The 27,884-nt window shown below is 46.1% G+C and overlaps 1 protein-coding gene across 4 annotated transcripts in view; it reads left to right on the forward strand.

Annotated features, from left to right (window-relative positions):
- LOC135388781 (uncharacterized) overlaps positions 1 to 27,884 on the forward strand; it is a 174,439-nt gene that overhangs the window by 141,275 nt on the left and 5,280 nt on the right. For all 4 annotated transcript variants that reach the window (XM_064618572.1, XM_064618575.1, XM_064618574.1 and 1 more), the window contains 9 exons: positions 4,978 to 5,106; positions 5,404 to 5,496; positions 5,842 to 5,982; positions 8,483 to 8,575; positions 17,427 to 17,651; positions 20,322 to 20,414; positions 20,840 to 20,968; positions 26,541 to 26,633; positions 26,875 to 27,009. In XM_064618572.1, coding sequence (XP_064474642.1) covers positions 4,978 to 5,106; positions 5,404 to 5,496; positions 5,842 to 5,982; positions 8,483 to 8,575; positions 17,427 to 17,651; positions 20,322 to 20,414; positions 20,840 to 20,968; positions 26,541 to 26,633; positions 26,875 to 27,009 — 1,131 coding nt within the window. The remainder of the gene's footprint in view (positions 1 to 4,977; positions 5,107 to 5,403; positions 5,497 to 5,841; positions 5,983 to 8,482; positions 8,576 to 17,426; positions 17,652 to 20,321; positions 20,415 to 20,839; positions 20,969 to 26,540; positions 26,634 to 26,874; positions 27,010 to 27,884) is intronic.

Genomic DNA, 27,884 nt, shown 5'->3' on the forward strand with positions numbered 1-27,884 from the left:
TAAATGCATAAAAAGCATTTAGCACATTAATTCCCAATACCTGTCCTGAGCACAGCGTTGTGGAACTACCTGATGTAGCAGATGTAACTTTTCGAATATATATTTTTCATGTCTTGGTGGCTTCTGGCTTTCGATAGTTCCGTCCTCCGAGTTCTCGGCCTCTTTAGTTTTCAGCCTACGGAGTGAAGTATGTAGTCTCACATACAAACATGTCGTTAGATTAATGTCTTAGATCAATATCTCATAAGTGCTCGTAAGTGTCCCAGGCTAGGGCGTGTCCAGGAAAAAATGTTCCCCAAAAAATGTCCCCGCAAGAAATGTCCCCGGTGTCATACGGTGCAGGCAATCAGCGTCCTCTGCTTTTTTATTTATTTGTTTGCTTTGTTCAGCCGAAGAGGGGAGGCCACTGGTTATTTTAAGACCTTTGTCATTTACGAACAACACAGCTGAACAGAAAAGTGGGAACAATCCGACGAACTACACATATTGAAGAAAGTGGCCTCACGTTGGGAGCAGCCGACAGTCTGTGCTTCTTCTGGGCACCCTTCTCATTGCTGGCGGAAAATTTAAAGGGAAAGCTCTGAAATGTGATATCCATATGTGTGCGAAAGCCACTCGAAGTCCGTGGATACTAAGAAGGAAATTTCGCCGGGTGGGAATCATAAGGCCGAAACTCATAAGGCAGAATTATCAGAAGGCCGAAACTCAAAAGGCCGAAAAATTAAAACACCGAACAGTCATAACGCCGAAAACCAGAAGGCCGAAAAATCAAAACACCGAACAATCAGAAGGCCGAAAAGTCAGAAAAATAAGGCTGAAAAATATGGAACCCAAGATACGAAAACTGTTATTCCAACTGCGATTAAAAATTAGCTCTACAAATTATGTAAGATAGACTTCTTGTGAATTAATATAGCAAATAAATTATTTCACCGAACTTCCCTTTAATAACATGCTTTCGACCACTTGGGGAAAAAAATGGAAACATATGAACCACTGCGTTACTCTATCTGTTTGTTGTACACAATGGCAATAAGCTAAAATGAAAAAATATGAGCTAGCCGATGACATTTCCCATTCTCATTTCATTTTCAACAACGGCTTCAACCTATGTCATTCCTAAAACCAGTTGCCTATCATCAGCTCTGACTCAAAACCGCACCTAATTGTTCCGCCTTTCGATAAGTATAGGGTGAGTAGCCGAGTCAATGACCTGGGACAAGTGAATTACCATTCTGGAGGAAATCATAGTATGTGCTCCTGTGTCAGGGGACAAGGGTGACATACAGTTCTTGAAACAGAACGATACAGAAAGTTGCAGCTGGGCGAAGCAAAAAAAACAGATTTTGTCATAGAGATCCTACGCAAGTTTATTCTGTAGAGCAAGCGGTTCAGACGGTTGCCTGTTCAAATCAACGTTCGGGACACAAATGTAGAGTTTGAGTTGGAAACTGGAGTATATAAACAAAAAAGGGGAAGTCTAAAATGTAGAGAAGCACCATCTCCTCTAGAGTTCATTCAGCGACATTCCATTCACCTACCAGACACGTTTTTTTGTGTGGTACACATGTTACAGATTATTGTTGCAGATTTTTTTCTCTCTCTCTCTGGCCAGTCTATTTCCGAGCACCAAATGCTATACATTCCAATTACTAGTATTTGATTTCTAGTACAAGAGCCGCAAAAATTTTCCATAATCTTATGAAAAGAACAATCCCATTCAGTGGTCATTCACTGGTGTGTTCACCCTCCTTTCCATTTTCAGCCCTCTGATTTTCGGCCTTTTAACTTTCTGCCTTCTGACAGTTCGGCGTCATGATTTTTCGGTATTTTGGCTTTCGGCCTTCTGTTCGTTCGGTGTTATGATTTTTCGGCCTTTTGGCTTTCGGCCTTCTGATAAAGGTCTGCTGCACGGCTTATCTTGTCTACGTTTCGAAGGACTTATTCGGTTAATGTTTGTAGCGACAAATAAATTAAGATTCACTTGCACACAGACGCAAAGTAAATACACTAAAACAGAATAGTCAGTTAAATACAAACATTCCGTCATAAATACAAAATGCGTCCGCAAAATGTTCTAGTGTGAGAACTCAGCGCCAAAGAAAAATCAGCAGATGAATATAAATAAGCGAGGGCCAACGAAATATAACATTTGGACTCCGCGCTGTGTCCAGAAAGTCAGACAAGCTAAGATAACATAATGCCAAGAAGTCACCAGATGCAGTCCACAAAGGGATAAAAGGGAAGAATTTGCTTTCGTCGGGATTTCCTTCTTTCTTTCCTTCTTTTTCTGTAGCTGAGTTGACCTTGGCAACCCAAACATGACGTGATATCCCTGCATCTCAATAGTCAATGAGGTCACACGTGTTTACGGGACTACACAATCCTGCGGAGGAGCGAGTTATTTGTATACTAAGGGTAATGGTTACAGCTTCCTCCAGGCTGAGACCCGTATGTTCGTGTGGCGCCATCTACACGCGAAAAAATCGTGAATCGGAGATGCCGCCTCACTCGTATCACTCAATGATGGCTTATGCTCTCAGAGTAGAGACGCTGAGGCCTTGTGTGGAAACAGTCTTCTCGAGTCCGCCCATGACAGAACGTATGGGTGGATACGGTCCGGTGTGTGATAGTTGCGGAGGCTTCTCGACTGCCTTACACCGATGAAATATGCGGTAGTAACTAGTATTCTAACCGATGTAGTAACCGATGAAACATGTGGTAGTCATTCTAAATAAGGGTGTTCGTACGCTTGGGGAAGCTTGATGGACGAGTGGAACACGGCTGAAGGCCGCGCGTGGAGTTGCGGACTCATAGATGTAATGGGATAGGCTCGTTTGTAAATGATCGAGAGAACAGGAGTTGTACGCCTGCCGTAAACCATTTTGGCAGCAGTATACACTCTATGTCTGGTTTAAAAGCCGAGCGGATACCAAGTAGGGCAATAGGTATGGCATTAGAGCAAGGTGTTTGGAGAGATTGGTAATTGCGAGCTGATGAAGTCTTTCTACCAGGTCGTAGTACGCGGAGCTTGACGAGGTTATCCGAATTCGTTTGATACTGAGGAGTCGAGTAAGTATAAATTGGGCGGACTCGAATTGCAATGGACTCTCTGGGCTAACGGACTCTCTGTCGTAATGATGGAAGGTGCACCGAAACGAAGGAGTTTTTCAGTCAGTGACAAGGACTTCGGCAGCACTTGTGGTTGTTGTGTGGGCAATGGGGACTGCGTCTTGCCATCGGGTGTTGTGGTCGGCTGTCCTAAGAATGTAGCTTTTTTTTTTATGTAGTTTTAACACACGTAAATAGGCAAGTAGCCCACAAAGTCTATATCTACGTGGTCGAAGCTTCACTCAGGTAATATGAAACTCGCAGGAGAAAGACAATTATGCCGGTGCACCTTGTTGCGTTGGCAGTGTGTACAAGGTCGGACCCAGTACTTGCCTTCATTCATTCTTGGACAGACATAGCGCAGCGTGACAAGTTTCTGTGGTGCGCATGCGTCAGGATTGAATAAAGAGTCGGAAACTGAAGGAAAAGGGGTCCCTGATAAAGTCAGAGTGCCAAAAAGGCATCACGGTTCAACAAGGTAGTTGCGCCTGGGAAGACATAGTCGATTTTCAACACAGATGTCATGCTTGCACTGAAGCAGTCCCAGTCTTCGCACATTGGTGGCACAAGGTTCAAATTTTGTGACCACCGTCAAACGGTCGCTCGTGGCAAAATCGCCATCTTGTCATCTTGAGGTCATGTGGCCTTGTTTATGTTCCGTTTTCGCGCTGGTAGACATTTTCTTGTCAATGTGAGAGCAGTAGATAACGTATTTTGCTGGTGCAAGTTGCACGGTGCTTCCTACTCGACGTAGCTGTTTATTCCTGCGAATTCTCAGTGCATCACATCGGCTGAGTGACCCCTGGCACCGACGTCGTTATCACTCCATTGTGAATGGTGAGCGGTACGAGGCCGCATGCACATGCCGACCTGTTTAACTAAAGCATATGTAGGATAACACTTACTGGCATAAATCGAAAGACTCCACAAAGACACGTACAGGAACGGCAGTAGCTAATTTACAAACGGTACGACCGCCATTTTTATGGTCACGCGAATGCAGTGGCGAGTGAATGCTTGTGGCAGTGTTGCCAACTCTAGGGAAATTTCTCTAGATCTAGGGCATTCGAAGTATTCCCGAAAAAAAAATATTACGAAATCTACGGAATTTTACTGCCGTGATATTTGTACAGAAAATCCCATGCCATCCAGTTTTCCTGGCTTCTGCAAAGGAAGAATGCAATCAGAGAAGGCCTTGGCGTGATCGCTGATCCCATTCCGTACCGTAATTTTCAGAAGAACGGACGGCAGGCAGTTCAAGGATTTCAGGCCCATCTGCGCGCCAATTGTTCACAGCACATCGAGTCTCGGATAGGGAACCACGGTTTTGCTTTCATTTTCGCTTGCCGCCTCTCGCTCTTGGAAACTCATGTTTGCTGGTTATGGGAGATAAAGTGTTATGGAATTTTGAACGTACCATGAAGTCACGACTCAAATAAAACTCACACATATGAGCCACCGCCGGACAAAACCCGTACTCTAGGGAAACTTTATAGTCCAGACGGCGTATTTACGACTGCCTTAGCAGAGCCTTTCTTGGCCATAGATATTTGATGGTACGCCTGGACCAAATCGATCTTTGAAAACACCGACGTCCTTTCAATGTTGCGCGATTCAGTCCAGGTCACTACTGTTGCGAGGAAATAATAACGTGACTTATCGATGAAATCCCCAGCTCGGCTGAGCTAGAAAAGTTGAATAGCTTTATCGGTGGCGCACATTGGTACTAATGCGATAACGCTGCCACACTCCGTTTAAACGCAATTAAATAGTTCATTTCCGGTACCTTAACTTAGTTATATGCTAATTTGTGCGATTCAAGGTCATTTGTCAAGTGGCTACTTGATCAGCTCAATTTTTCTGCAGTACCGAGGAACATGGGATGGCATATGCTATAGTGGTCTCTGCTACCAAAAGGGCTCTCTTCGTGAACCTGTGCTTGAAACTGACCGTCTTAGGAACGCCGTAAGGGAATGCGACAGGAAGCAGCGCCCGGTAAGTAAAATGAATAATCACGGTTATATGCGCTATGCGAAATGCTGTTTCGCGGCCTCTACTTTTGTACGTGTCGAAACACAAAATCGAAACACAAAATGCACAATCCACAAAATCCACATGCCATGATCCCAAATATATCTTCTTACATAGATGCGAAACATGAGCATGAAGGGACAGGTGTTCGCCGATTGTCATACAAACAATTCAACCGCTGGAAGTAAATTAATTGTACTCGAGCCAATGACGTGACCTTGGTTACACCTTCACGAACTATATGAATTCGTCTTCTTACAGGACAGTGAAGCTAGCCAGTGCATGTACTACTGCGGCCAGACTGCAAACGGCGTGTGGAAATATGGCACCTACGATGACGGACTCGAATGTAATGTACGTAGCGTTCGAAATATCGCAGCTTTCGTGAGTCGTAGTTTTTGCTCCGAAAGGAACGTGGAGAGAATAACAGTCATAGTTAAAGGTACGCGTCACTTTAGGTTCATCCCTATCCTACAAGACAAACGATACGCTTGAGAACAAAGATGTCAATCTGATTCCAAATATGGTTATTTATCTACAGTTGTGAGATTCACTTCCTGTTTGCGAGTTGTCATTTCTTTAATGGGCTACACTTTCTGACATAACACTTCATAAACTAAGATATGTACGTTATTTGATTTGTATGAAGTTAATTTATCGAGAAACAGCTTAGAGATACCCTGTACAATTTTTTCGCAGTTCCGCGGTGCAAGGGACGGTACATGCTATGGTGGAAAGTGCTATCAGAAGGGCTCCCTTCCTGCACCAGGGCCTGAAACTGAAACCGAAACTGACCGTCTTCGGAACGCCGTAAGGGCCTGCGAGAGGAGACAGCGTTCGGTAAGTAAAACGAATAATCATGCGCGCTAATATTGACTGATTGACTGATAGTGACGGGCTTAGGAACGCCGTAATAACCTGCCAGAAGAAAGAACGTTACGTAAGCATATCCTAGTGTTCAACTTGGAGGAGCAACGAGAGAACATTTAACATGGCTCTACCTTGCTATACCTCATTCGTCAAGCTGTCCATTGGGAGGCACCATGCAAAATATTTTCGCTCTGCAGTGCAATATAACTGCGCAATCAAATTTACACAAACAGTCGCAGGAAGCATAGCCGCGGACAGACGGCCCGATCCTCGCCTGACCTTTCCCCCGTTTTTTTTCCCTTTCGTCTAATAAATACATCCCCCCTCCCGGCCGGCGAACACAGCCACCCCCAACATCCACACTTCCTTGATAACGGAAGGACGGCCCACTTGAAGCATAATTAAAAGTTGAACAACTGTAACGGGCGAGCGTATGTGTTTGACCCATGTGGCTGAAGGGAGCAAAATTTAGAGATCACGTAGGATTCGCGATTTTTTCGTTTTATGTCATTCGTACATCCGGATTCAAGGAGTACAATTGATAGATGAGGATTAAAGTCATGTCCCGATGCATTAAAGTGTACAGAGACAGGAGTGGGGCGATTATCAATTATGTCAGATTTGTGGACATAAAATCTTTCTCGCATGGAATTTGATGTTTCACCAATATATTGGACGTTGCATTTTTTACATGGGTTTATGAAATGACATTGTGACAGCGTGTTTTATTGCAAGGAGAGCAACCGTGTTACTGTCGCACTACGCGGGAGGAGGTGAGGATGTTGCGCATACTGCGAGATCTGCGGAAAGTTACAACTGGAGCAGTTGGGAAAATATCTTTTTCGATGAAAAAACGAGTTTTTCATTGCTGTGCAGTATGTTCAGATGACGTTCAAAAATGGATCTAGCGTTGCTCAATGCTTTGTTGTAGACGGTGTCAAAAGCGATATGATCGCGCTGTTTAATAGGCTGATGGGAGAGCAATGTATCTCTCTGCAAAAAACTAAATTTTAATAGAGCGTTCTCTATCAGTTTCTCTATCAGTTTGCCCTATTTTTAATAGAGCGTTCTCTATATGAAAGTCAACTGACATTTCTCTAGCGTGTTCAAGAAAGTCATTGTCGTTAGAGGATATGCGCTTAAGGCGTGTAAATTGGCCGTACGGTATATTCCTTTTTTGGAAATTTGGGTGGTGGCTTTGGAAGTGTAAGCTGGACGCACTTGTATATAATAAGTGTATACTCTTGCACATTATTACGTGAATAGGGATATGCTGAGACAATGAGGCTCTGGTAACTATAAAAACAATTTCTTTTGAAAATAAACAAAAGCGACAACAGTGTTCAGTCTATACTGCAACAATTATCAGCATAAAAGTGCAGTGTATCATCACCGATGTGCAGTCTAACCCTGCACTGCCACAGGTGCACCCAATGTACACAATCCTTAGCTGCTAGTCTTGAACAGCTTGGGTCTTGAATTGAGTCGACATTACCAAAGTACGTATTCACGCGTGTGTACGCCGCTCATAGCCACAGCTGCTTCGCGGCGCTTACACGAAATAAAAAAGATAAAATACAAAACAGGAGGGCGAACCTCATAATGGCTAAGCGAAAAGCATTCGTGAATACGATATTTCACTAAGCGGGCCTGCTGGTTTTCATAAAACAGGTATTGACGTTTATCAGTTGGCTTCTTGTAGAGGTCGGTAATAAGTTTGCCAGATTGTATAGATATATTAACGTCGAGGAAATTTACCGAGGTGTTAGAATGGTTACAAGAGAATTTGATTGTATCGTGAACAGAGTTAAAATGTTCAAAAAACGAGCGCAGTGAATCTTCATCGCTAGACCAAATAACAAAAATGTCATCGATGTATCTAAGAAAAACTAGAGGTTTCGGCGAGGATAGGGATAGATGCCGGCAGGGATAGATGTGAAGCTGCACACAGTCAAGGGGCGTTGCACCCTTAAATGTACTATGAACAGATCTCCGAAAAACCTGAGCTCTCGGTGGAGAAAGGCTCATAAAGAGAACTTTTATCTGAAGTATATCCGACTCTTGTCACATCGCGTTCACTGCGGACGCAGTTCGCCTGCAAAAAAAAAAGAAAAAAAGGATGCGTCCAGAGCTCGCCCCACACACCCCCTAGAAGGGGCCTGACGTCACTTGCATCATTTGCTCAGTCCAGGGTTACACCAAGCCCGTCCGCCTGTGGGGGAAGGTCACCTGCTTGTGACGTCACAACTAGGTTCTCCGTTGCGCCTGCAACGGCCGGATCGCAGCAGTTGCGTTTTTTGGCCGTGGTTTTTAATAGCTCTTATTCTAAGCACTGCTTGGTTCATAGTTGGCGAATGTACTAGTGCTCAGGAATGCCTTAGCTGTGCTTACAGAGGTTTTGAGCATCTCGTCATAGTTCCTTTAAGTTATGGCTCCTTCCTTTAAGTCCAATGGCTGTCCCTGCTTACAGAACAGCGAAGCAGGCCAGTGCGTGTACTACTGCGGCCAGACTGCAAGCGGCGTGTGGAAATATGGCACCTACGACGATGGACTGGAGTGTAACGTACGTACTTTTCGGATAATCGCGACATCTTCTACGAGTCAAAATTATGCCCACGATAAGCATATGGGAAGGATAATAGGTAAAGACGCGTGTGTGGGCATTCCTTTGGTAGACGTCGTCGTTCTGCAAATCGGCTTTGCCTAACTCCTGCAAGCACTTAGGTGAAGCCCACTCACGAAACGTTAAGTGTCGTTGGACTGCAGGTTTCTTATCGTCTAAATGTAGCGGAAAGTTTTTCAGACTTTTGCTTATGTTGCGAGGAACCCACCTTTTCGGCAGTGTGGCCTGAGCGTCTGTTTTCCTGTTCATTTAATTTTTCCTCAGTTTTGCGCATTGCAGGGTTGCAGTTAGATTTTTGTTTGCTTGTTTGTTTCTCTTGAAGCGGAGCGGCCGACGTTGACCACGTTTCGGACAGGGGCTGTTTTTTGACTGTGGGTTCAAATCTTACAATCGGCTGTGCTGTCTTAGGTTTTCCCTGGGCTTTACGGCAGACTTTGCAGATGAATGTCAGCACAGTTCCTCCTTATGTCGGCCCAGGACGCTCACTCATTCCCCTGTCCCCCACTCCTTCCTGCTCTTCTCTCTCCGTCTATTCATGTCTGTACGTCACTCATAGCCAGAGCTGCTTCGCCGCGCTAACAGAGAATTGAAAAATAATGAGGATCCCATAATTTGGGCCGGCTGGTGCACGAGAAGAAGGCAACCTACACAGGAGAAAGTTCCTTCAGGGTGTACTCTGTTGATGTTTAAACGATTGTATGAATATTTGCATGTATTTTTCTGCGAAAGAAGTGTGCGCAAGCTGCGTTCTTTGCCAAACTGTTCACAATTCATACATCGTAGGTAGTGCAGATTATATGAGATTTCATCGTCATCGGGAATAGACTTCCGTGCTTACCTCAGGAAGACGCGTGCTAGAGAGACGTCACGTATAGATCACGTGCCAGTGCTCCTCGCTGTGATTGACTACAACATCAACTTCCTGGAGTACTCGATCGGCGACCGATTCGGTTGGCAACTCGAGTTTGTCGCGGTCGGTGGAGGCGGCCGACTCGGACTAACTCCGAAGTTTGTCATAGATCGTGGAGAAAGTTGGCTAGTGTGAACACAGCCTAGGTGCGCAGAAAGTCACAAAACCGGATATGCCGCTAGCAGTAACTGGCATAGAAACAAACTGTTCGTTCGTGGGGGTAGGTTAGAAACATAGAAACACTTCCACGAAATTAGGCACAACATTAATCGAAACTAAGGCTTCTGAAAATGCCGGCAGGCACAGCGGTTCATCATCACCATCCTTAGCATGGTCAATCGTACTACACTTCGTATTAAGCACGCCCTCCGTAAGAGTTGCAGCACATGTTTGTTCATTGCCTACCGGAGCACCGCATTCCTCCAAACACGTAAACAAACGTTTTCAGTTCCAGAGAGCAGAAGCAAACGCCAACAACCAATAGCTTTACGTCTCACTCGAAGCAAAAGCCGTGGATTTAATTGAATTGTTACGGACCGAGGCATTACATTTGGGCAGCGCGCCACACGAAAAACACTCTGATCTCGACGTTAAGTCTAACTTAGCCGAATCATGCTGTCAGGGTTCGTACCTCCACAGGGTCCCTTACCTTGCAAACTTTATTCCTGGTCTATTTTCACCGCTCCGCATCCAAAGGCGAACGCCCGGGCCATGACTGCCTTAAGCTAACGCCCGCTCGTTACTCACAGCTGAGAGACTCGCCGCTGAGAGACTCGCCGACGTCGCGGTGGGTCCACTGTGGTGTAGGGTGTCCGAGCATAGCGTGAACACTCGTCAGTTCCCATCGTGGCTAACAGGGAATTTTTTCAACTGCATGTGGCAGAACACGTACAGAGCTACATCCGCAACGCGCCTACGCTACACCCTATGCAACGCTCCTGTGTCTATAGCTATCGAAATCAGAGCAAGTCTGACATCGGGGGCCAGCGTGCCAAGGGTTGCAAAAATACTCCAAAAGCCGGGAGACGACTTTGTTATGTGAAAGTCTGAGTTCTCTACTTTTTTCACGTTGTGCGAAGAGTTCTACGCCATCTCATAGCCGCCAGTATATGCTTGGTGGGAACGCGGCACTTTTTGTCGCAAAATTTATCCCGACCGCTTTGCTTGCCACTGAAAAGGCGACGTAACGTAGGTGGTTGTAACGTATTTGTCAGAGGCATGAAGCTGCTCCCAGCGCAAACCGCTGTTAATGAACGACTGGAAGACGACGACGTCGAAGTTCCGATAAGAGACAAGACGATATCAAGTAGATAACATAACAAGACTACAGTATGGTTAGAGGAGAAGAAACGTTTCGTGTTATGCTAAGTACCAAGACATGAAGAGTAATAGAAGGGGAGTTACGGACGGCCAACGTTGTCCGCAGGCCGGAAGGACAGTTCTGTAGTCTTTGGTCTCTGACCAAGCGCAACTACGCACAAGACAAGACACGATTTGCGGAGAATAAAGCAATTTCCGTGCAGCCGAGAATGTTCTCACGTCCGAATGAGACGGAATTTGGGACTGGGGATATTTTCGGCGATTAGATTTTGGAATGGGTACTACGGAATGGTCGTGTCTATCTTCAACTTCATGACTTTCTATACAGCGATAAGACGCAGCAGGCTATCGAACCAGATATCAATTAAGATGAAGTTTTTGTGGCGCACAGGGAGCCAAGGTTGAATCAGTTAAGAACTTGGTACGGCATAAACAGAGACGTCATAAGTGTCCTATGAAAGCGCACATCAAACGACAAGGTGCACCTGCCCCTTGGAACGGTGGAGACAGGAGCACTTCCCAAAATTTTAAGGTTCCTTGACCAAGCCGAAAGCCACACCAGTCTACAGTCCACGACATTAAATCTATCCAGTATTGACTAACAGCAATTCAACAGTTTCTTACAGAAGATACGAGGAACCAGGCCGTTTGGCTGACAAAGAACTTAACCCCGTCTTACCATCACCGGCGATCCAGCGTAGACAGATTAGCTCCAGCGAGACCACAGCACAGTCTCCAAAGTACACACACACACATCACTACAGCACATCCAAGGAAGGTGTCCCACGCACACACACATAGCACATCCAGCGCATATCCATATGGTGGCACACACAGACGATAAGTACGAAATCCTGAAACAGACGAAAATTCCTTTAACGTTTGTTCCACTATTTCAAACATGTGAGCTCGGGAACGCAATGTTGAAGTTACAATAAGACATTCGTCAAGAGTCTGAGAGCAAACGTACAAAACACACAGCACAATTCTAATCAAAAGCACCGCCAACAACCCAGTTCAAGATTGCAACAGCCCCTTCAGGACATTACAGTCCATCGGGAGGAACAAAAGAGGACATCAACTTACCAAGCGATTGGCCGAAAGAAGCTTAACGACGCAACATCGAACGCGGCGCTTGATGTACCCAACAGGAGTGTTCGACGTCACCAGCCTCTGTGATAAATAAAAATTATCGGTTAGCAATACAACGTGAGTCGGCAGAAGATGCAAAGTAAGGGGCGTCTGTGCGGGATTGAAAGATGATGAAGAAAGAAGGAAAGGGGAATCTGTTAACGGTTATCACGCGTGGCGCGTCGCGCCATCGCAAGTATCATGCTGTCAAGATGTGTCCTTACCAATGTCTTTTTTTTTTGTCTGTGTTTGTTTGTTTTGCTTGCAAAGAATACTCTTGATAGCACATGAAATAAGCCTATGCTGCAGTCCCACTATGCAATCAGCGAAAGCCTGCAGTCAGTCAATCCACTTGGGTGGTACATTAGTAGCGGCATATAGCGTACGTTGCAACAGCGCGGCACGAGCAGGGGCAGATGCAGGCTCTCACTTGCTTATTCTTTGTGTGTGTTTCGGGGGGGGGGGGGTATTCGAAGCGAGTAGGGAAGCGAAGTAGTGGGGGAGGGGGACCTAATGTTTAACTTGGTCACCCCCCCCCCCTTCTGTATCCGCTACTGTGCACACAAATAACTTATCGAAACCGTAGCGTTAACCTTACATTCCTTGAAACAAGTCCTATGACTACGCTTCTCTTTGTGGACATGCGTCTATATGTCTACATTCCGTTTACTTTTCTCTCTTTTCGGAAACGTACACTTGATTTATAGCCAGTGACATGAATTCCTGAACAATGGCACATCTAGGAGTAAGGAGGCTTGCTCGAACTCTGTTTGTTCCCTGGGGCAATTCATCATCGATCTTTGATAGGGTCACTGAGTCCAGTTACCCAACCGGCTATTCACTCCGGAAACTATAGTAATTAAGAATAACTATACTTATTACTTCATATTACAATGCGAGAGGTGGCGACTGGTCCAAAATGTCTATGGAGAAAAATGGAATTGGTCCCTGGCAGACTAGCAGCGTCGCGGCGTTTTGTTATTCAGGACCTGAATGAGTCGTCTTCTAACAACTGACGAACTCGACAATTTCCATTATTAATGGCGTATTCCATTGGGAGATCATTTTTTGTGAAGGGTTGAGGATTGGGCTAGTTGGTATTGAGACGTCTGAACTGAGAGCGCATGAAACACGGACACAGAACGGAGAAACAGACAGGTAGCGCCCGTCCTGTCTGTTTCTCAGTTCTTTGTTGTTGTTTCTTGGGTGACAACCAATGTGACAACTGGTGACAATGACAACAGTGTTTCTTGGGGGGTTCGTGGGTGACAACCAATGATCTCTTGTGAGCGTTTGTTAACTTTGGCATTTACTAGTCTGTCTTGAATGTTGCTTGCTCGGCGATAAGTTACGCGCGGTGGCTCGGAAAATATTTCCTTCATCCGAATGGATTGTGAGAGAATTGCGTAGTGGCGGGTATATATACTGTTAATATTAGGAATGCTGCTATTGAACGTGATACAGACACCGACACTGAAGATTTTTGTTTAGCGTGGACCTCCACGCGAAAGCTTGTACAAATTAAACTTAAACAAAGATCTTCAGTGTCGGTTTCTGTATTTTGTTTATGTGATCTACAGGACTTGACTCCCCTCTTCGTATACGCTTCCATTGAACGTGATAGTGAGATTTGCTGTAGGATTTCTATTGTCTCGAGGAGATGTTTGGAGGACTTGCTGGCGATCTGTGGATCGTGGTCTGGCGTCTTTTACAAGTTTGTCCGGGTATCTACGATCCATGAAAGTTTGTTCCAGTGTTTGACGACGACCGTCAAGTTCGGCATCGTTCGAGCATATTCTCCGGTAGCGTAACGCTTGGCTGTAGGTTATGGCTAACTTAGTATGTCTAGGGTGGCAACTACGGAATGATAAGTACTGCAGAGAATATGTAGGCTTCAAATATTAGTAAGTGGAGATAGCGCCGTTTGGTTAGATTAGGTTAGGTTAGGTTAGGTTGGGTTAGACTCCTACATCCAGGAAGGTAACCCTGGATGCGGAGTAGTGGGAGGTAAATTTAATGTTAGGGTGAATTTGGTTGAGCTGGTTGATAAACGTGAGAAGGTCGTTTTCAGGATGAGGCCATATGATAAATATATCGTTTAAAAATCGCTTGTACAAAAGTTGTTTAAGTGCAGAACTGTCGAGAATTTTTTATTCCAGAGACGTCATAAAAATATTTGCATAGTTGGGGGCCATTTTCGTACCCATAGCTGTTCCACTAACGTGTACATAATGCTTGTTATCAAATTCAAAGTTATTGGACGTTAAAATAAGTGTTAGTCGTTCAGTGAGAACAGTCGGATCATATGGCTGATCAGGCTGATTTTTGTATGCCGAAAGTGCTGCGGCTATACCATGTCCGTGGGGAATGTTAGTGTAAAGGGACGTGACATCTCACGTTGCTAAGAGACAGTTTTGGGGAATGGTTAGTTGTGATATAACTTGGAGGAAATGGTTCGTATCCTTGATGTGGGACGGTAGTTTAGGGGGAATACGTTTAAGGGGCTGATCAACAAAACACGAGATATACTCTGTAGCGGTGCCATTGCAAGATACAATTGGTCTTCCCGGATCGCCTGGTTTATGTATCTTAGGCAGCAGGTAAAATCTACCTGGCTTCGGATCTTTAGGAAGCAAGTATTCGAAGAGGGCATCGTCCATTTTCTTAGTGGCCTTTAACCGCTGTAGGATTTTAGCAATATTTGCGGCAATTTCATTAGTGGGGTCGGATTCGAGCGGTTTGTAAAAATCTGCACATTTAAGTTGCAGGAGTCTTTCTGCTACATAAGATTGCTGGTTCAGTACAACAGTAGCACCTCCTTTATCAGCTCGTTCGATAATGATATCTTCATTGCTCTCTAGCGCAGACAAGCTGTCCTGTTCTGTTCTTTTCTCGTGAGGTTGTGCCGAACTTTCTGATTTCCTTTTTTTTTTTTTTTTTTTCACAAGTACTAAGGATATCTTTCTAAACGGCTTAGATGTATACATCTCAAGGCTTTTATCCCAGTTGGGGTTCGGGGTAAAATCGGATTTTATACGAAAAGAATTTTGATTCGACTCTGGTTTGCCGCAGAAGTATTCCTTAAGGCGTAGTTGTCAAGATCCAGGTGTAGCTGGTATCCGTCGATTTTACTATTATTGGGACAGAATGGTAATCCTTTCTGTATAGGAGGGATACTTCGACAGGCGTAAGTTCACGAGAGGAACGATTTACCACGTTGCGTTTGGGTATTGGGGGAGCGGCAGGGGTGGACAGCATAGAAATCTTAAGGAGTATGCTAGAAGGAAACCTCCGAAACTGGGACGTACGGGCGAGGGGAGCGCCATATTGAATCAGCTACTGTTGCCGCGGTGCATGCAAACAAAGGAACCCAGTAAGCATATAGCAAAGATAACGCCAAAAATGTTTTTGGGACAGTAACACACCGCCAGAACCCATGAAACCGTAAGATATATGAAACCACACACACACACACACGAAGAAACAGACACGGCACGGACGCCACATGGGGTCACCGTCTCCGCCGCAACCAGCCTTGACTACAAGCCTGGATAGGGGCGGACACAGACAAAATATGTAGCCGACGGAAGCAGAGGAGCAACCGAGCAAGTGTTGCAGCAGTTTTTGGAACTGTGGCTGCTTTCACGGGCTGGAAATACACGACGTTTCCTCGGCTGATTCAATATGGCTGCCTCCGAGCGCATACATTGAAAGAGGGAAGAGCCCCGTTCAAGTGCATTGCTCTCCTCCGATCCTCCTCCCCAAGCTTTCCTTCTAGCCTCTCTCCGTAAGATTTCTATGGACAGGCTGTTGTTACCTAACGGGGCATCCGAATCGAATTCCGAAGTATTGCTAGGGGCTTCAGAATATATGGGAGCCGAATTAGTGGAGGTAGATGTTGTAATATGAGTTGGGGGCGTTCTACGTTGTCTCTAACGAGCTTCTTTTGTTTTCGGAGATTTAGGTGCATGTTTTTCTTTCGGAGAAATTCGTCCAGCTCTGCTCTGTGAGAATCTGAAAATGAGGTTGTGTTGCTGATGTTGTCGGGGTCTTTGGATAGAGACTGAATACTATCTTGATAGTGAGAAATTAAAACCTTAGACATAGGGACCCTGAAATGATTTTCACGACTTCCGAGTACTCTGCAGGAAACCGTTCTTATGATCCCTCACTATCGTACACACATCTACTTTTAACCGTATTCGGTACAACGGGGGCGCAGTAATCAGACAAAAATAGCGGGGCGTGACCGCTGGATATATGCCTTCGAAGCGTGAGTACGTCATCGCCATCCAATTCTCTCAGCCAACTGTGAACGACGAGGAGGGCACACCTGCGGGACCATGTGGGTGCATGGTTTCGATATGGACAACAACGACGTCGTATATCTGCCATCGAAATCACTCGAAATATGTCGAAAGGCAAATTGTCAGCAATGCAGGAAGAGATTATGCGACGCACACAGTGCCTATGGATCGTGCGGCACTCTGCAGCTCGTAAAATGTCACCGTGTTCAAAAGTTCAAAGAGGGAAACGTGCTCCGGTAACCATGCTGACAGTCAACGGTTATATTACATTTTTCGCAGGATTCTGTGTCAACGGTTACATACAATCTTCGGGTGTTTTGAACGTTGCATAGCATATTTTAATCTTTGTGTTAGACTAGCCATTAAATAAACTAGTTGTTGTCAACTTTCCTGTAATCTGTCGTTCACGTCTTATTATTTTACTTTTATGCAACCTCGCAGCCGTTTGATATATCAATCTTTTTAACCTATACATATATAACCCTTCACATGGCAGGCCACACTCCTCGCGCGCATGCCTCTTCTCCGCTGTCCACCGTTCCGCATACATTGTTCCGAGGAAAGCGCTGGGTTAAAACCTATTGCCCCATGGAGCAAATGGGGGGGGGGGGGGGTCGAGGTAGCTTGCCGTTGTTGGCCGCACTCAAGTGGGCATCGTCACGGCGGCATGGAGCAAATATTTTGCCCCTTCCTGGGGCAAAACCCAATGGAATGCGCCATAGGATAAACGGCACGCCGCTCGTGGAAACTCCTCTGGTTATTTTCAACTCAAATCTGCCCGGCAACGCACGAGGTGCTCCATCTAGCAATATCGCGATCGAATTCCACTAGCTACTACCATGTCAGTCGTTTTACCAAAAACAGAACTTCACCGCATGACACGTCCAGGACAAACTGTCATTCAGAACATCGTTCTCTTTTGGGATTTGTTTCTGTAGTCTCGTTACTTGCGAGTAGAAATTCAGTGTTCCTGCATGTTGCCGATAAAATGCGGGTTTACGCGAACTGGAGAAAAAAAGTCAAATAGTATATTTAGTATAATTTCATTATGTCAATTTAAGGGAATTAAGTTAATATGACACTATATGGGTGCTTAAACATGACCTGTGTAATGTTCGTACAGTACAGAGGTACGTGGGATGGTACCTGCTACGGTGGGGTCTGCTACCAAAAGGGTTCACTTCCTCCACCTGGACCGGGAACTCCAAATGTGACACGAGGACAAGGACACGGAAATCGTCCAAGTGAAGAAAAAAAGAAAGACGAGAAAAAGGAAGATTCACTCACATGGACTTACACTCACCGGCTGAGGAACGCCGTGAAGGTCTGCAAGAAGAGACAGCGTTCAGTAAGTATCTTTCAATTAACTTCAGTACTCACACTGCGCACTAAATGACGTGCCTTTCACGTGCTACATAAGCTACTCTATTGCAATCCACGGAGTTTCCCCAGATGAAGTAGGACACCTCTACCGTCTGTAAAAAATGCCGAAGGCATGACATGTGACGGAACTTCCGTCAGTTGTGTATGGGGTGCTGACAATTTTCGTGGCAGTGGGCGTGATAGCAGTAAGATAGCGGCATCGATGTTTGGCGATGTAGTCTGCAGTGCACCGTGCTGCTGCGCTAATGGAAATGTCACATTGTGTCTGGTGAGAGCAGGGCGATGAAGGTATCGTGAAACGTGGCCGCGAGCGTCTCCCAGAATGCTGACGCATGTGTGACGTCAGGGCAAAATGGCCAGCCACGTACAAAGACCGGTAGCCTCGCGCGTTGCTCATGTTAGTGTCGCTTGTAATGCCTGGGAGTGCCATCACGAAGCATACGAAGGCCTAAAGAAGATAGCAGGACCACGGCGTACCGCGACCGGTACGAGGGAATATCCCGAAGAGTCTCGTCAACCGCCAGACACAGCGGCAAGCTCTCCCTAATGAGAACACAAAAAACGTGCTCTCTCCCGACGTCCCTCGACGTCACCATTCGTGCCGTGACGCCGTGTGGAGAGTCTCCAAGTGGAAACATGGCGTTACTCCACGATGCGCCGGCGCGGTAGCGCATGACTGTAAAGGCCGTCGTCGTCGTCGTCGTCCACGGTCCCCTCAGACTTTCTTAACACTGTTACTCATCTTCGGTAGTGGGTACAGCAATGGGCTTGACAGACAGAGGCGGCAAGGCGCCTGCGCCGTTACTAGGAGACGAACGCAGACGTTGTGCATGACGACGTCACGAACCTCGAGAAACTGAAACTATGCAGCTGTATATGGCTTTTCAGAAACTGGTGAAAGTGCGCGATGTTAAATGGCGGCTTTTATGTTTTGCGTAGAGAGTTCATGTGCAACGTTGAGTTGTGGGAAACTATAAGGAGGAGAGGGCAAAATGAATCACTGAGACAAAGCGGTTAAGCCTCGTCTGTAAATAATAGTAACAAATACTGCCACGCTTTTTGGTTCGTTTAATAGTCGGTGTTCTTCTCATTCTTCGGCATTCGTTTCTGCGGCACTGACATTGGACGTTCCATGCTACAGACGAGAAAGCCACCTTCTTCAGGCTGCCTTGTAAGAAGCAGGATTTTATTCCACCAGCTAATTATTGTATTTCTAAGCACAACACGCAAGCGGGCATCACTGCTAAACATAGGGTCTTCGATGTTTAGAATACACTGAATGTCCCGGTGTTAGGTTTATAGTGAGCTTGAAAGAAAAAGATTATTCCCGTGAAACAGCGGTCTCTTCACTAGAAGTTCAAACCCGACCGGATGAGCTCCATCATCGTCGACCCGTCCGCACTCTGAAAGAGCTGCATGGAGTGGAAAGGAACAAAGCGGTTCTTGTTAAATACTTATATTTTATCTTGCTTCTTATGTATGATTTTCTCTTTCTGAATTACGATGTAAGAAGCAGTGTCAGTAACCCAAGCCGCGGTAACCCGCAATTGATGACCAAGAGTAAAGCTCCACGGCTATAAGTCGGCAGTTCGGCACTGCATCCGCCTGTACTGTTACGATTCGGTAGGATCGGAGTGGCACCGTGAAGCCATCCACACCATTTCTAAAACGCATGCTTCAATTAGACCTCTCTCAAATGTCTTAGCAAAGCTCATAGACCACAGCTGCCGAACAGAACGTGCAGAAACTCTCACGAGCATCCTGCTAAAACTGTGACTTGGACTGAAGCTATCGGTCAGCAGCGGAAAATGAGCAGGACTCAAAATGCAGTTTTGGAGGCAAGAGCAGCAAACGATGAAGCGGTGAAATATCTGCAAGTTCGCTGGACGTCCCTCTTATCTCCGAAACCTGTTATCGGCACTTCCCGGCATAGAACACGCGAGTAGTATACACGAGTGTGGAAGGTTTGGTCGAACACTTATTCATCGTATAGACAGCTATAGAAACCAAGTAAACTATTTCCAGAGAACGCGCTTGATGCTGTAGTCTGTCACTCGTGATCAGGTCATGAACCGTAGACTACGCGCGACAACTCGGAAGCGCGTCCTTATCGTCTAACGTAAAATCCACAAACCTTCAGAGCTCATATCGCCTCTAAGCCGTCACTCCCTGTCTTTGCTAGCCCTCAACGTAGTGGCACGAAAGAACAGTTCTGCTTGGCTTGCGAGACCGGCTGCCTATCTGCAGAGCAGCACAGCAACAAAAAAATTTGGTCGCTGCAGTTGTGCATCAGTAGCATGTTCCTCCTGCAGTTCTGCATCAGTAGGGTGTTCCTCCTGCTCGACAGCGCTGCTGCTGGCGCCATCAATTGCCATGGGACAGCCCATGCTGCTGCCGCTCTGCCGCTGTTGCTCTGGGGCTGTTCCTCAGTCAAAGCTATGGGAACCCGACCTATTCCCTGTGTTACGGTAGTGAATACGAAGTAGTAGTGAATACATATTGAATACGTAGCAGTATACGGTAATAGGTTGCGCTATTTTGCGTAGCCTTTTTCCTCAGATAGCTGTCCACAAAGTGGGCTTCCGCTGTATGCTTAGTTATCTACATGGAAGGTAATGGATTTCTTTGCTTACAGAACAGAGAAGCAGCCTATTGCATGTACTATTGCGGGCAGACAGACAGCGGCCTGTGGAAATATGGCACCTACGATGACGGACTCCACTGTGATGTACGTAGCGTTTGAATTATCGTGTTGCTACTTTTGTTGTTGGTGTGTTGGTGGCATTGGTGGTTTTATGTCTGTGCTGGTTCTTATTAAATTAGCATGCACGCCTTGACTGTGACGCCAGAAGTTGACTACCCAATGAGATGTTTAGTCGGGGCCCTTGAATTTCTTCTTCTAATCATATCCGTGGCGGATATTTACTTGAGAGATTGTAGTCTTTTCTTTGAAGCAGCGATGGCTGCGCCACCAGGACTTCGTTTGCCAGTAGCCATTCCTTTGCAATCTACAGTACTGACACAATGCCAAGAGGCAACACATTTAAATGGAGTCTTTCTTGGTGAACTTCGATTCTATTATGTTAATTTATGTCAAGCAACTTAATGCATCAAGTGTTGACCTTAGAGATGTTCTCTGCAATTTTCCTGCAGTACCGTGGCAGCTGGGATGGTACATGCTATGGCGGAATCTGCTATCAAAAGCACTCCATTTTGACACCTGGGTCTGAAACAGAGAGGGTTAGGAATGCCGTCAGGGCCTGCGAAAAGAGACAGCGCTCAGTAAGTGTCTTCCAGTAAGAGTAAGTGCGTTACTCACCACCTCTGGCATCACTGATGTTGGAAGAAAGTTGGAACCATCACGTGTGTATAGTCAGTCTGCAATCAGTGTGTTTTCGGATACAATATATCACACCGAGACCAGTCTTCTCGGTTGTTGCTTTATAATACCCTGTAAAATAAACAGCATTGCGTTATACCGAAAAGAAAATGGCGCGAAAAAAGGAAGAATAGGCTCAAACTTGGCAATATGGGGCCCGGTTCGCCAAGAATTCCCCTATGTTGGCTGAAACTGGGCAATATGGGCCCCATATTGCGCAGTTTCAGCCAATATTGGGAAAATCCTGGCAATATGGGCCCCATATTGCACGGGTACACCCCATATTGATTGAAAATACAGAAAATGGTACGTACTTGTGTTGCACAGATGCCCAAGCATCACGACAAGATTGGACGTTGAAGCGTGTGAAATGCCCAATTCAGTACGTCGTTACATCCAACAGCTTCCCACATAAGATACAGATTGTTCGAAGCAGTCAACGTACGTGGCAATCGCATTGTAACGTTCACTAGTACTCAACTTTCCACGTTCTGGAAGCAGCCGCCATCTTGCTGCGCGATGCCAATGCCAATCGGTCGAGCCGACTGAGAGCGAGCGTGGTCGTTTGAGCGAAATCGCGCGTCCTACAACTAATGCGCATGCGCGGCAGTCGGATCGCACGTTTCGTACGGGCTAAAATGTCGCTGCTTCCTGTAATGATAACGGAAATGCAGCAGGTGAAGTAAAAAACACAATGTTTGATAGGAAGAGATGGCTCTTCTGAAAACTGTGCTTTCAAGTGGCTGCAATCAGTGTGAGTTGCTCTGCCATATGTCCGTCACTGTCACGAAAGTGTTTCGCTCCTTTGTACTCCCGGAGCGGGTTAGAAAATTTTGGTTCATACACTATTGCGATCCCAATGAAGGCTTCTGAGGGATGTTTGGCATTGGCAGTTCCATGGGACTTCTTGTGTCCTTCATCAAGACGGCCGTAGCACCTGTTAGTCGTTCTTGGGGCGATGCAGTTTTTTTTTTTTTTTTTGTAATTACATGCAACGTGGATCAATGAGATCTGCAGAAATGAAAAAGCAAAGAGATGAGAGAAGTAACATCTGTGGTGGATATTGCACCGAATAGTGCTTTATTATTACACGGAGTCCCCGTTGGCGTTATCACAGAAATATTGGCAATATTGGCGCAAAACGGGCTCGCCAACATGGGCAGCCCATATTGGTCCAATATGGAGCCTGGTTGCACTCCCCATATCGGTCCAATATACGCGTGCTGCTTGGGGTCGTTGGCACGTGGGCCCCTTTGAAGTTCATGCTGATGAACTGCGCCGGTTGCGTAAAACATATCCGTAGCATATACGCCACAGACATAGGAATCCATCGTTATGAAAAGCGCAGCTGCCTGTGCATACGAAAAGATGCTGCGTGACGGCATTGTAGTGTACAGAACAGCGATTCAGCGTTATTTCGCCTTGCCTTCTATTGTTTGCCGCTACTGAAAGACAACAGAGGTCGGCCCTTATGCTACCTCTGAGACGCGAACAAGTTCGAAGATTGCTGTAGAAGCAGCACGCCCTGACATCCTAGCAGTACTGCAAACACCCGTCCTCCATTTTATTGGATGGTCGAAGGTTGAGGTTCGATGCAATTTCCGCTCGACCGTTTTAGTGCAGTCGATCTCACGTTAGCTCTCACGTGAGGTCGGTATTTTGACGACCTGGTCTCGTAGTATAATCCGTCGCCGTGAGATCTCACTCATCTCTCAGCTTTATCCCTTGAGGATGGTCCCAGTAGAGAAAATGCAAAGCGCCATTTTCCTTTTAGGTGCGATATAATTTTGTTTGTGCCCCCTCATGTTTTTTCTGTGAACAGTGCATCGAAATCCCATGTATGTAGGAAGTGACTTTTTCGGGTTCAACTCGATTCCGCCCGGTTATTCCTCCCCCACTCCCCCGAACTGACCTCCGACCAGTTCGGGTTAAACCCGATTTCTCTCCGAATTCCAGTCACTATGAAATCCTCAGGTGACGTTTCCACTAAAGACGAACAACGGTCGCCTCGTGTAACCTATGTAAGAATGGCTCACTTACATTCCCAGAAGTACACTCAAGTGTGTCAGCACTGTCTATGCCTTCGGGGATTAGGGCTGGTAGGTCACCAGAAAGAAGTTAGGAAAGGACTTAAAAGACAAGAGGAGGCACAACAACACGCGATAACACCCGATGGCACAATTATCGCGCGACTTCTCCCCAAATTACAGACTTAAAAATAGCGCTCGATCCCCCGTCCCCCGGAACCTTAGAAAGTCATTTAACCCAAGCAAGTCACTTCCTATTGGCGACTCCAGCGAAGCCGTAGCCACCTAGCGGTGGAAGTGGCAACCCTCAAGTCTTAACTTTCATTCGTTCATTTCGTTTCAGTCGTTTCATTCGTTTCATTCGTTTCATTACCGCTGTAACAAGGAGCCCTCATGTACAAACCCTCAATGAATATCTGTATTCATACTCATCGAACACACGGTGCGCTCGTGGACGCAGAGCGCAACGCAACGCTGATCCCACATAATACAATTTTCTGAAGGGGGAGTGCGCGGACTCAATTTATAGAACTCTCTAGTCCCAATTTAATTTAGAACGGGAATAGATGTGTACGCTTCAGGACGCTTGTCAAAGAAATGAGTCAACGAAAAAATATTAAAACATTTACTTTTCGCTGGTTTCGGGTTTATTCACCTCATTCTCCGTCCATGCTAGCAATATTTCGATTTCATTTCGGCTGAAATGGCGAGCAATTTGTTCTCTGCGGTTTGTTAGTACAACAGTAATATCAATTTTCTCCTTCACGTGAAATTGGAACACGCTGGAAGGCATTCCATGGCTGTATGTTTCTTGGAATATGACCGCGTTACGTGCGGATGATTGGGAAAAGGGACCGCGGCAATTTCCGCGGAAATACTCGTTCAGAAGGAGAGTGCGTTGGAGGTACTGGTTTCCGCTAGGAATGCTTGGGATCTCTTGACTTCAGTTTCGTGCTCTTCGGGCTCGTTTTGGTGTGCAAGGTGGTCGAAAAGGGCTGCTTGCGTGAATCGACGGCACTCGTAAAAGGGATTAGACTATGCACCTGACGCAAAAACATGACAGCGGCATCAATTTATCATACGATTTACCGCACTACTTGATTACCGGATAACTATAAATATCGTTCGTTTCTTAATACTGTTGGTGCCTGTTGGGAACGTAACAGGAGCACGGCACACAAAATACATCATACAGCATAAGACGGAAAGAAAGAAAACTACAAAAGTAATATACTACGACAACCTATTACTATAGCAAATTCAGCTGGTCTTTTTTAAATTTCTGGTTAGCGCCGCGTAGCAACTCTGGCTATGAAGGGCGTACAGACGTGGACAGATGGATAGAGGAAACCAGGAAGGGGCTGGTCGTTGTAGTGCAGGAGAAATTGCACTGACTCGAGTGTGCACGTCACACTGCCGATTCACTCCAATGGTCGTCGCGTTTCATTGGTACTTCCGTTCGCTCCTTGTTCGTTTCTAGGCTGTACTGGCACAGCACACTGCGCTGCACGAAAATGACCAGCTGAATTCCCTAGAGAACATGACAAAGTCGGTGCAGATAAAGTACCCAATGGAAATCGTTCCAGTCACGAATGGAGCGAAGAAAAACAAAAAGAACAATTCCGACAATCATTCCTACATTGGGTTCTCTTTACACATAAAACTTGTTGATGTGGAAGTATCGCAGTCACGTGGTTCACGAACAGGGTTGTTCAATACGTGGTGCAGAAATCTAGTAGGGTGGGTGTTAAGTTCAAGCCAAATCAAGCCAAAGTCCAGGTTCGGCGTGCGCCACCTATAGTTTGCTGGAGTCGCGAATATGTATGCAGTGTTCACGAAGGAGTACGAGAAAACGTTATCACCAACCACAATATCGCACCTGAGATACGTCTCAAGATAAATTATTCATGTGAAAATGAAACTCTCAACGTCTGTCGCCGCTACACAATAAATTGCTAAGGGACTGGACGGTATGCAAAATGAAAGTGCCATCTCTTGTTAATTTTGCGAAGCTCATCCATTCGCCATTGTGGGGACGTTGGCAACACGAAAGCACCTGTTCATGATCGAAACCCGAAGACAGGCGACAGACGCGCAAGACAACACTCTGTCGTCAGTGCCATCTCAAGCTCTCTGTCAGTGCTGTATCCTCTGCGTCCGTCTCCTGTATTCACTCTTGTTGAATTATGTTCACTGTTGAATCACGTGTCACTCGTCCTAATTTTCATTGTTATTCTGGTTCATCCTCTGGTTCATCCTGTGAAGCTTCCTCATCCAGTCCATAGGACCTCTGACCAGGGAGCGTCGGAAGTCACTCACGGCAGGGGATGGGAGGGAGGAACCCTGAGCCAACCTAACGTAACCTAGGGGAGCCATTGACGCGCTTATTAGAAACGACTCGTCTGTGCAATCCCCCACCTTCCGACGCCCCCGACTCTGTCACGAAGTTGTTTGGTCGCGTCTTCTAGTTTCCCAATGTCCGCTTCTGGTCAGTGAGTGTCACTATATGCTGCTGTCAGATATGCTATTCAATACACATGTAGCCAATCACTGGTTGTAAGTTTACAATGCTGTCCAGATGAAGCCTGCAGTAGCTCAGGGAAAAGCTAATGGTGGTCATTCCGTGTATTGGTGTACGCCACGGACTTCAGAGGCTCTGTTTTGCGCGCTCTTTTTTGCGCCTTTTCCATATAGCCTTTCCCTTTGGAAAAGGCCTGGAAAAGGAGAAGTATATTGGACACTGCTGACTGTACGCTGAATGGTGAACTCATTCCAGAGGTTTTTTCACTGAAAGGTACTCCAATACACTCGCAGCCTAGTCTGCTTCCTCCAACAACGTGGACTCTCACAAAGTCTATGACTCAAGAGTTTATATGCTCACAGGAGTTGAGGGACCGATTGTAGCAGTAACCACCCTACTGACATCATTTCAACATCACATTTCATATAATCTCATCTCATCCCGGCTACAGTCGTGACGCTGCCCACATAAGTGGGATAACCAATGGCACGGTCTCGCCATCACTACGACCCTTTGCAAGGGATACGCATGAAGCTAGGCGTGATAACAGGGTCCACAGATTTGGCGTCCGCTCCACACTTCGTTAATGGACATAGACCTGTTGCTGCGGACCAAGTGGCGCGAGCGAGCAACATCGTCCGCGCGCCCTAAAATATGGAACGCGCGGTAGTTTTGCAGATGACGGCGGCACTTTCAAATATATGATCTCGAGTTATGCGCACTTGACAAGATGCCGACCTTTTCAGTGGATTTCCTACAGGTTTTGTAGCATCCCTTGGCGCCATATACCGCTTGAAACCCCATGCAGGATCCGGTGATGAAACTCCCTACTGTTGGACCCGTGGCCGCTTGGGCCAGAAGTGGCGCTGTGGAAACTTCGCTGCAACAGGCCTATATTCACCAACGCACCATTTTCTGTGCTTACAGATCAGCGAAGCGGCCCATTGCATGTACTACTGCGGTCAGACTGCAAGCGGCGGGTGGAAGTACGGCATCTACGATGACGGACTCGACTGTAATGTACGTAGAGTTCGAATTATCACGAGAGCTTTTGTCCCTACTAATGTACGACCGTAGAAAAGCGCATGAAAAACAAAACAGCTGAAGCTAAAGACACCAGAGCTATAGTTAAAGAAAAGTTGAAGGAAACGCAGTTATAACATTTTATTTCGCTAGCTTTAATTGACTGATGCTAATTCATGCGAATCAGGTTAATTTTTAAAGTGAATCCTTCTAGATAACCTCTACAATTTTCCCGTAGTTCCGAGGTACAGGGGATGGTTCATGCTATGATGGGCTCTGCTATGAAAAAGGCTCCCCAACTACACCCGGACGTGAAATTGAAATCGGCGTTGTTAGGAACGCCGTAAAGGTCTGCGAGAAGAGGCAGCGTCCGGTAGGTATTTCTTATTAAACTAACTAAGCGCACAATGGACTAGATGCCGTGTCTTCCGGATGTAACTTAACTCCGGATGTTGCTTACGCCATTACAGACTAGAGGGTTCCCAAGCAAGAATTACAGCGTTTCTTTCACTTCGTAAATATACCGCGGGTACGTGAGAGGTCGAAACTGCGCCCGCAATGATACATATTCTCAAATCGTGCAAGAAACGTTTAACTTACAGACCTAGATGAGTACGTTATGAAACATTCCCTACTGGAAATTCCACCAGAATTCAATACTGGTCCATTAGGTATTTTTAGTGGTCCATAAGAAAGGACAAGTGGTCCAGCAAAGGTGGCTACTGGTCCAGCAGACTGGTCTAGTAGTCCAGCAGAGTAGTCTAGTGGTCCATTAGAGACATCTAGTGGCCCAGTAGAGACTGCCTGGTGGTCTAGCACAGCCGTCTAGTGGCCCAGCAGAGGAACCTAGTGGTCCAGCAGATGTGCCTACTGGTCCACCAAAAATATTCAATGATCCACCAGACAGAAGGGTCTAGTGGTCAGGAGAGTACACCAGCATATCACCATCACAGGCACTCTCTGGACCGTGTCAATGCCGTGTCGATGTCCTATTCCGTCAGTTACAAGCGTTGTCGGAACAACGCTGGGACAACGCTAACGCTTTGAAATTATCCCTAGAAGGCACATCTATTACCAGATTGATAGTAGAGATGCATTTGACGACAGTAAAAACTGTCTGTAAACATTTCTCGTTTCTAATCCCGCAACATCAGTGTAATGTGTAACTGTTCTGCGGCTGGAACACGCGAACAGCCTGCCGTATTCCTATGGTAAACGCTACCCTGTTTCTGTCATTTATCGAAACTA

Source organism: Ornithodoros turicata, chromosome 3, assembly GCF_037126465.1.
Source record: "Ornithodoros turicata isolate Travis chromosome 3, ASM3712646v1, whole genome shotgun sequence".
In the NCBI taxonomy this organism is placed as follows: Eukaryota; Metazoa; Arthropoda; class Arachnida; order Ixodida; family Argasidae; genus Ornithodoros; species Ornithodoros turicata.